The following is a 10,970-nucleotide window of genomic DNA, read 5'->3' on the forward strand; positions in this document are numbered from 1 at the left end:
GTAAAGGAGCACAATCAGAGTCTATTTGGGATCAAGTTATGAAAATGTTTTATCTGAGCTTAAAGTTCAAACATCGATAAATTTAAAAGCCACTAAGTAACAAGAGCAACTTTGAAAGGAGGGGATCATGGTCATTTGATTTACCCGAACCATCAATAGAAATAGAAACATCATCAATAGACTCCCAACAAAAAAGAGTACCCTTCTCCGCTCCATCTTCATTTATAAACTACTCGTATAAATAGACAAAATAACCAACTTTAAACCGTAAAAAAAACTTCCTAATAAACCCCATGGCCATAAGAAAGAAGTAGAAGGCAACACAATTGAAAATGCTCCCATTTTTAATTGAATTAAATTTACACAACTTTTGAATCAAGTGTCTTCACTCCTACACTTGGAAACAAGAATGTGACTCGTGTAGTTTTTGATCATGCTGCTTTTACAATGACAATTATGGCAGTTCATTAAAAAGAAGCACTGAATGAATGGAGAAGCCAAAAGTAAGCAACAAACGCATGAGGAAAAATAATACATTATCAAGGGTGATATAAGTACATGAAAACTTGTTACAGACGGAAGGCTTAGATGATAATAGCACTCGGTGACAGCCTGTCCATGAAAACGCGTTATCATTTGCTAAATGCAACCGAGCTGGAACCCGCGTTTGCACACAAAAAAGGACGGCTAAAACACTTGAGTATTTTAGCGGGCCACAGTTAATATTTTCCGCCGGACGCCGCCATTAACAACCAGGGGCCAAAACATACAAACTCACCCGCTGTAAAATCCGAGGCCGCCGATATTTAGTCAAGGCTTTACCCAATTGAGCTTAAACTGTGTTCGGGATTCTTTTATGGGAGAAGAAGCCTCCCCTGCTGCTGAGCATCTTATTTGGTTGCATTTGGGTTTCTGAAACAGGGAACCATTTTAGCCCGGAGGAACAAGAATGGATAAATGGCCGTGTTGTGGCAAAATTTCTGGGCTTGTATCGGGCTTAACGTTTATGCTGGTCCTGCTTTCGGCACAACCAGGGGGTGAGTAAAATTTAACGTGTTGTAAGATAGTTGTAATGTCAAATGTTTGCCTGTGAAATCTATGACAGTATCTGTGTTTTAAAATGAATTCAGAGTTTTGTGTGATTCTCTGGAAGTATGGTTTTTATACCAAAATTGTGAACTTTAATGTTCAGTAGTAGGGCGTTATACTAAAATTATTAATATGGAGGCCTTATAAAATGATCAGATAGAGGGAATTGTAAGCCTTGAAGAGTTTCCCGCCCAAGCCTGACAGAGCTCTCTGCCTCTGTGCACAGGGTGCAGTTTTACTACAGGCATTTTCATAAATTCGGGACGAATTTTCATTTTTAGGTACAAGTTTTCAGTAGTCCTAAAGATATCTTGCAGGCATTTTAATGAATTTGAACTGAAGTCTGCAGGAGCTCTGCCTCTGTGCACTGTCTGCAATCTTTCCAGATGCATTCTCATAGCTTTTCATTTTTATGGATTTAATATTGCAGTCAATAAGTACAAGTTCCCAGTAGTCCTCTATTGCGCTGTGACTCACTGCCTAGCCGCCATTCCAAAGCGGCTTTTCTGGTATCTGTTTTTTCTCAGGTTTTCAAAACCAAGGTCCAATTTCTTCTTATGAAGCCTGTTTAGTTACAGCCCATCATAGTGTTCTCAGTGTTACGAGATTTTGAAAGTGAAGGCCAACCGATCGAATCCGATTTACAATTCCTGTAAGTTGGTCCTCGGCTTAACTCCGGAAAACAATTAACTCTTGAAGGTAGCGTTTTTCCGGGTAGGTATACGACATATCTACTAAACTAGATTGTAATTGCAAAAATCTCGGTAGTTGTGCTTTGCGTCATGATGTCGTACGTACTGTTGTCACTTGAAGCGACTCCTGCTTTAGGCATTTTCAAGGACTTTCTGGTTTTCTCTGCAATTGATGTGAAAGCACTTTATTTCACTGTAATCAAGTAGTCTGATTGCTGTGTGGGATTGTACAATGGGCTATTTTTAATTATTAAATATTTTAATATACAAAGGTTAGTATTGATCAATAAAAGTTATATATACCTAGTTTTGTTTAAATAAGTTTTGAAGTTTATTATCAAATCTTTAGTTATAGTAATTTGTTTGTTCATCTTTGGTTCATAGTGTGATTAAGTCACGCGATCATTTCTTTTTCATTTCTCTTTAATCATTCTTAAAAGATTTAGATAGGAATACATTATTAGTGGATTATAGAGTTACAAGTGTAAAAGAGTTGTTTGATCTTGTAACTCTGTCTAAATTACTTGGAACTTGATCATCAGGTCCATCTGGTATGTCTGAAACAACTTTTTCTCTTGAGTTTGGATCAAATGTGTCCTTTAGAGATTTAAGGTATAATATGGATCACCAAGAGGTTCATGTTGTTGGATTTTCAATAGACTAAAGAAATTGTTTCATGTTGTTGAATTTTCAATAGAGTAAAGAAATTGTTTGAGAACAAGTAAAATCTTGCTTTTATTGTCATCGTATTGTTGTGCATATTTCTTTGTTTTGTTTCATTTTCTTTAGAGATGCTTTAGGCACTACCGGTTGATCTATTGTACTTGACTTTATCTTGAGCCCCATTATCCATAGTGGATGACTGAGGAAATTAATAATAATTTTAATTTAAAGAATATATCATAATGTTATGTTTCTTACTAGGTTTTTACTTGAAAGGATTCTTGAGGGTAAAGATGGTGTTTCTATGTGTGTATGCTTTAATTTGTCATTTTGTTACAATAATTTTAGACTACATAACTTATTCAACATAGATATTTTCTTAAGATTATTAGTAATTTGAAATTTTACACAAATCAAAGAGTTTAAAAATATTTTACATGCAACAATACTAAACAACTCCACCACAAGATGAATCACACAAAGAACACCAATGTTAAATTTTGAAAGAGATGAAAGTAAACCATTGATACATAAGAAATATTTCCTAGAAACTAAATCACAAAAACTCTAAAGCAAAGAGATAAGTTGCACCTCCAAAAAATCCTACTCATGCTTTAATCCAAAGTAAACACCTTCCACATGATCTAGAGGCACTTTGATATAAATTTGACTATGGGGCAAAGTAGGCTTTAAGATGTTACATAATTATTTGGAAGCCCTTCAACCTATCTAAACTATGTCATTAGATCATGATAGACAATTGGGGTAGGACCACCCAGCATAAGGTAAATGGTAGTAAGGAGAGCGAGCAAGAGGTAATTCCATATCACAAGATAAGGTAAATTTTCAAAGACAACGTGCACTAAGATATAAATGATCCATTAATTTTGATGCAAATAATGATTCTTTGTCACTTAGAAGTGAAGAATGCTCTAAAGATTCATCTTTCGATCATTTATAAATTTATCACATATTGAACGTCTTTAGATGTTAAGACATGACAATAATTTGTACAAACACGTGTTAAGTTGATTCATAATGACTAGTTGAATATGATTGAACAAACAAAATTTAAATTTAAAATATAAAATATTTGTATTTAATACAAGATAAAATATATATTTATACTTAATACAAGATTAAATGATAATAATTTTAATCAAAAGAACAAATATGTAGATATAAAAATATAAAAATGAATACACACAATTAAATATAAAATCTAAATATTATAATAAAAATATGAACCAAACTTTAAATCTAGTGTTAAGACATTTTATCGAAACAAACCTAAAACTAAGCAAATTAAATGTTAATTAATTTCATCATTAAATAATAATAATATAATAAAGCCTAACACTGAGCAATACAATCAACCAAAGGAGAAAAGTCGTTGACAATTATTATTGTAAGGGAAAGATGAAAACTTGGTGTATAAGTTGCGTGTATTGCTCTTGCTTTACCTCCATGGAATTCTTATTTCCGAATATCACAGATAGTGCAAGTGTTTTGTGGGGTCACACTAATTTTGAATACGAAATGCTTCCTTAGTTCATCCTCAAACAAATTCACGCGTTACAAGATATTCTCAATAAGCTGACAAGCTAATAAAAACATTAGCAAAGCTCTCTTCCCACTGCACGTCTGTTTGTTACAATCCACCATTCCTGCACAAATTCAAGCAAACCAAGATGGTTGATCCAGAGCAAAAACTCTTCTTTTGTTGATATATCTCCCTTGGTGCTTGGTGCTTAACCAAACGTTTTTATGCTCGTGGGATTTAGCCTGAAGAGAAAGAATAAAAAATTGGAAGCTTTTGAAGGAGCTACAGTTGCATTAAGGTGGGCATGGATAACTGGAAATGCAGGCTTCTGCTCGGCTTAGCATTCATCTTCTTATCAGCACGCACAGGAGGTGTGTAATGAGTTGAATTTTCACCTTCTCTCACCCAAATTTGATACGAAATTTTGCTTATGGTCTTTACTTCAAATATAAAATTGTTCTGCAGAGAACAGGACAAACAACAATGTGGTGCTTTCCTTTATACATCCCAATAATGGTGCCTAATGAGTATATGTACTGCAACAAACAATACTGACAAAGTGTAGAATTAAACAGAAGACTTCTAATTAGATTAAAATAATTTATGGATCAGCAATTTCTGTTATTTTTATTTAAGTGAAGTATTGATTCCTCTGTTATTAACTTGATGATGGGCTGCTAAATATCATATATACTTGACCCAAAGTATCTGAATAGTCGGAACTAATGCCATTCCATAACAGAAAGCTGAAATCGATATATATTCTGTATAAAGTAAGTGTGTTTTTATGGATACCACTCAATGTTCTGAGACCTTTAATAAATATTCTCTGTTCTGATGGTGAAAGTGAAGGTTGGTAATACGTCCTATTTTCTTGTATTATATCTTTTTATAGTCATCCTTTTTCAGGGGATTATTTCTATTTTGGGTGATCTGCGTGGGATTTAAGTTATGTCTTACATTCTTTGTGGTCTATGCATGTTATTGGGCGACGATTAAATCTCAATTGGTGTTTGTGGTTTTACAGATGCATATGATCCTGTGGACCCAAATGGTAACCTAACCATAAAATGGGACATCATATCCTGGACCCCTGATGGCTATGTTGTGAGTATAGTTTATACCCATGCTTTACTTGAGAATGATCATTGGGATTGGTTAATAGGAATTTGAGAGCTGAAGCTTTTGCATTGGTGTAAGCTAGTAGTTAGAAAAATCACAATGTTTTAAAGAGGTTTATAGCTTCACCACTACATTTTTTTTCTGTACAGGCTGTAGTGAGACTAGTGAATTATCAACAGTACAGACACATAGAAAGCCCTGGGTGGACTCTTGGCTGGACTTGGGCTAAGAAGGAGGTCATATGGTCCATGGTGGGGGCTCAGGCTACAGAGCAAGGCGATTGCTCTCGTTATACGGGCAATATTCCACACTGCTGTAAGAAAGATCCCTCCATAGTGGACTTGCTAGCGGGGGTTCCATACAATCAGCAGGTTACCAACTGCTGCAGGGGAGGAGTTATAGCATCGCGTGGTCAGGACCCTGCACGAGCACTTGCTGCATTTCAGGTCAGCGTGGGCAGCGCAGGCACAACCAATACGACCGTTCGCTTGCCCAAGAACTTTACTCTTAAGATACCCGGCCCTGGGTATACTTGTGGGCCTGCTAAGAAAGTTCAGCCCAGCCAGTTTCTGAGCGCAGACGGCCGCCGCCACACTCAAGCGTTAAGTAAGAAAGCTACCACTTTTCCCTTTTTAAACAGCAGGTCATTATTTTCAGTTGATTTTTTTAATTTAGTTTGATTAAAATTTTCTTTTTCTGTGTCCTTGGGATGATTTATACCGACCTCTGATTGTATTTCAATGGGTGTATAGAGTATGAGTCAAAGTTGCAGGAATAACTGGGCATAGTATTTAGTATTGAATACTTACTAAAATGACTCGGCGGCCATTCCTCATTCCTCAAGAGCTTGAATGTTCCTTTCTCCACACATTGCATTTGCATCAAGGAATGGGATGCTCACATATAGTTTACCCATCTCCATAAAGATGTGCCTTTCTGTTGGATTGCATCCTTTTTTTTCAATAGGAAAAATGGGCATCTTACTTGTGGAAATGCTCATCTAGCTTAGAATACTTCATACCTTTAGTTGTCACCGCTGGTAGCATCTAGATCAGTCCTAGTATTGTGTGCATTAATATAGCTGTTCTAACTTCTAATAGAACGCACTCTGTTGTTATTGGAATTGCTCCACATTCTGATGGTAGTTACTATCCTGCCACTGTAACCAGATCCACTTCATTATTGTTCACGTTGTTCTGTTTTGCATCTTTAATGGATCTCTATTATCATCACAATCGCCCAGCCATGCTACTATAATTTAGCCCTAGTTTCTAAACTGTAGCTCTCTTAAAGAGGTGCATTGGTTACATTGGGCTAAAAGCTAGTCTTTTGGGATTGTAGCAGGGAAACGGCTATCCAGTCTTTAAGATGCATCAATATATAAATAATATATAAATTATGATGTTACGGTGAATCCTAAAGGCTGGATAGCCATTTCCTTGTAACAGCTAGTGTTTTTCAAAATTCCTAAATTTAATTTTTGATTGAATATATACCCTCTTAAAGCCTCGGAGTAAATGATTGTTTAAGTGTTAGTGCAGAGTATTAACCAATTAATTTTCTTAGTATAATGCAGAGCTACGCCTGGTACCAGGTACAGAGAGCTATGGATTAATAGCAAGGATTAGTGATTGCCATAATAACACATTGTTGCAATGATGATAAAATGGTTTCTTTTAGAATTGTAAGGCAGAACTATCTGAGAAATAAAAGGATTACTCTATTTGCACACCGTTGAGAAATAAAATGGTTATTTCATTTGCACACCGTTGAATTTGCTACTGAGAGCTAACTTTTTAGCTCACTTTAATTCACTTCAGCTTTTAGGAGTCCAGTTACAAGTTACAACTACAAGGCATAAAAATGGTCAACTAAACTGAGCTGCCATGGGTAAATTTCAATATAACGAGCTTACAAATCCAAAATGCTGGACGCGACTTCGAGAGAAATATTTAGGAACTGGAAACACTTATTTAACAGATTTCAGAGTTGGAAAAACAAGCTAAAATAACCTTGAAACAGTGGTGACAGAGGTTTACATTTTTCAGACGGATCATCCAGCTGCTGCAAGCAATCTTGACTCGTTATTACATATGTTCTTAGATATAATGTTGCTGGTAATAATAATGGATAGTTAAACGAGAATGAATAATGGAGTGCTTGTTCCTTGTGAAATTTAAATCTTAATTCCATTTTCTAGAGTCCTAAATCTGAAATTCGATGTGGGGATTGGAGTTGCATGAACATTTCATTCAAATGGCCAGTTTATGAATTGGATTTATTATAGTGGAATTTGACTTTGGATTTCGCTTTTCTTGCAGTGACCTGGAATGTGACCTGCATATATTCACAGTTTGTGGCTCAAAGAACCCCTAGCTGTTGTGTTTCCTTCTCATCTTTCTACAATGACACTATTGTCCCCTGTCCCGTATGTAGCTGCGGTTGCCAGGATAACATCAATCAGCTGGGCAATTGTGTTGAGTATGTAAGCAAAACCTATAAAGTATTTTTTAACTCAAACCAAATTTCTCTACGTGATATATATAACTTTAACATGCAAACCATTATTTCTGTTGTATTACAGGAAGGATTCCCCATATCTCAAGAATGTGAGAGCTATTACACCTGCTCACAATAATGCACCCCTTGTTCAGTGCACATCTCACATGTGCCCTATCAGGATACATTGGCATGTCAAAACCAACTACAAGGAGTATTGGAGAGTGAAAATCACTATTACAAACTTCAATTACAGAATGAATTATACTGATTGGAATATTGTTGCTCAGCATCCAAATTTCAACAATTTGTCCCAAATTTTCAGCTTCAACTACAAGTCACTGAACCCCTATGAATCTCTAAGTAAGTTAACTCATTGCCCTCTGAATCTAAACTTTATATCATTCAAATGCTCTTAGCTGAAGTTGCATTCAATTTTGCAGATGATACTGCATTATTTTGGGGCATCAAATTCTACAATGATATGCTCATGCATGCTGGATCAATGGGAAACGTCCAATCTGAATTACTACTCAAGAAGGATAAGGAAACTTTCAGCTTCAAACAAGGGTGGGCATTCCCCCGGAGAGTATACTTTAATGGTGATGATTGTGTATTGCCCCCGCCAGATGCATACCCTACGTTGCCAAACGATAGTCCTCTAAAGAAAGGAAGATGCTTTGGATTAATGATAATTATTATGGTTTTGGCTACTACATCCCAATTATTATTCTTGTAGAGTTCTAGCACATATTGTACACAATGGCCATTAGATTTTTTCTTTGTGTTTCTCTGTAGTGGTCAAGTATTGCTTGCAATTGAGCCAAAAGAGATACAGACTCTCTTCTACTTACACAATTATTTATTCTGGTGTCGGAGAAAATTCTTAATTTAATTCATCCAACATTGTTTTCGAGTAAAATCCAGTGTACAGGAGCTCTTACAGAGTCAGTGATGGGAAGAACTAAAAATACCATGATGACAGAAATTGATAAATATTGTTCAACAGATGGACGGAAATTTGGTTCTTGAATATTTTGGTCACATAAAAGGACCTTACAGGTTATACCTGTTTACTCGTCTGAGTTGTTAGCTTTTAAGTCGATTTTGGCCAAATTGTATATTTACGAATGAATGATTTTAATGACAGGACTGAACAGTGTAAGGAATGAAGGAATTTTTATTATAAGATAATGAAGGTTTTGTTGTAGTACTTTTTTCTGAATAGTAATATGTCTTTGATGATATATTGTATTATATTTTAAAGATGAAATTTGTATATTTATATCAAGATATATTGTATTATATTTTAAAGATGAAAGTTGTATATTTATATCAAGATATATTGTATATATTGTATTATATTTTAAAGATGAAATTTGTATATTTATATCAGGATATATTGTATATATTGTATTATATTTTGAAGATGAAATTTGTATATTTATATCAATTTTTATTTAGTTTTGAATTTTTTTTTGATGAAATGACTTAATATAATTATATATTTTTAAGTAAAATATTTTGAACAAAATTGGGTACATTTTCTAATTTGTCACCATATCTATTAAAACTTATCTCTACATACTTGATTGTATATCATCTATATCCACACATTTTTCCATACATATAATATTTATCACATCCTATGTCAAAACATTCACTCCCTACATCAAAATTATGATTCTTTGGTCTTGGGTCAATGTGAGATTGATTTTGCACCGTATAGAAATAACCCTTCCATTTGAAAATTCAAATTTAAAAAGTTTCAACTCACTTTTTTCCTTCCCATATGAGAATGATAACTGTTTTTGGCAATTACATGTTGTGTTTGGGTGTTTGAAGGCATTTTGAATACACCTAAAAATGACTAGAGATGATTAAAAAAATATTAATTAGTTATTTAATGGCTTTATTCCTCTATCAATAAATAAATGGAATAATTTATTTATTTGATTCATTTATCTTATTCCTCTAAAATAAATTATTAATTAAATATTAATTATTCAATTAATAATCTAAAGTCTATCCTAATTAAATGATCTTAATTATTTAATTATCCCTCTAGCCTAAATTTTTAATTCTAAAATCCATATCACCTTTACACCTCACCCCCACATCATCATGCCACCTCATCATCATGTGGTTAAAATAATTAAATAATATTCATATTTAACTAGCTAATTATCTTCAACCTCCTCCCTAGTCAAAAAGAAGTGGAACCTTATGTGGCATCTTACATCTTATTCTTCCTCCACTCATCCTATTCCCTCTCCAATTGTCTTTCCACCTTACCTTGGTCAAAGCTGACTCATGGGCCAAGTGTCTCGTGAAACTCTAGTCTTTATTTAATCTTCAACAAACCAGAGTCTTGATCCATCTTCATTCCTTGGTCATGGTGAGCATCATGATACGTGTCTCATCCTTCCACCTATCTCTCCACCTTGCCAATGCAGAAGGGACATTCTCCTCCTTTCTCTCTCAACTCCTAACCAATTCAATCCTAGCCATACACTTCACCAATGACTTCTTCTCCATCATTGATCTCATGACACCTAAGATCAAGTCGCTCAAAGTCTATAAAAGGAAGCCTTCAACTTGCATTTTAGGCTAGTTCCTAGTGATCATTTTAGAGCATTCAAGCACTCTAGTTTTCAAGCAATCAAAGCAATTCTAAAAGTGTGCCTTTGGCTCCCCCTCATTTGCATCATAGCATAAGCATTAGCTTCATTATCACATCCATTATCATTGCATTTATAGGATATAGAATTTATTTTACATTTCATACACTACAAAAGTCCATTCTTGTGTTGTCGTCTTAAAACCATAAGTGCACAATTTGAGAGCTCAATATTCATGTTCAATATCACAGAAGATAGGATAGAATGGAACCCATGTGAGTAGTTGACAACATGTAGGTATAACTTTGTTGCTTGTTATCTCTCTCTATTGTTTCATTTAGTGTGGTTTAGATTAGATAGCATTCTAGAATAGATTTGTGGCTATTTAGTAGTTTCGTTTCACAATTAAAACTGTTGCTCTGCGAAATGGACAAGTGTTAGATTAAAGCCTGTGGTCGTATAACACACAAAAACACAAGAAACCGTTAGTGTTAATCAACCAAAAACTAATCTAAGCAGGCATATCAAAAGAGACACTAAAAACATGATAAAGGATTTAACTATGGAAGTAAATACAATGAGACATCTCCAAATGCCTTTTAACATGCTCTTAGCTCCTCCTTTGTTCCTCTCCTCTCCAAGTTTCAAATTAGTGTAGCTCTCAGCAGCTTTTTGCACTATGGATGCTTATGGAGGTTCAAGATTGACAATGCTTATAACTTATGCTATGCAAGTGTGAAT

The 10,970-nt window shown here is 34.7% G+C and overlaps 1 protein-coding gene across 2 annotated transcripts; it reads left to right on the plus strand.

Annotated features, from left to right (window-relative positions):
• Positions 1-614: 614 nt before the first annotated feature.
• On the plus strand, positions 615-8,821 carry LOC131069415 (COBRA-like protein 3). 2 transcript variants are annotated; one of them, XM_058004828.2, is made up of 6 exons: positions 615-1,037; positions 5,015-5,094; positions 5,259-5,715; positions 7,431-7,590; positions 7,694-7,971; positions 8,052-8,821. In XM_058004828.2, exons 1-6 carry the CDS (start codon positions 950-952, stop codon positions 8,345-8,347), a joined length of 1,359 nt encoding a protein of 452 aa, XP_057860811.2. In that variant the 5' UTR covers positions 615-949; the 3' UTR covers positions 8,348-8,821. The 2 variants fall into 2 exon arrangements, with proteins under 2 accessions (XP_057860811.2, XP_057860812.1); XM_058004829.2 differs by lacking the exon at positions 615-1,037 and adding an exon at positions 3,995-4,358.
• Positions 8,822-10,970: the final 2,149 nt, after the last annotated feature.

This window comes from Cryptomeria japonica, chromosome 10 (genome assembly GCF_030272615.1).
Source record: "Cryptomeria japonica chromosome 10, Sugi_1.0, whole genome shotgun sequence".
Lineage (NCBI taxonomy): Eukaryota > Viridiplantae > Streptophyta > Pinopsida > Cupressales > Cupressaceae > Cryptomeria > Cryptomeria japonica.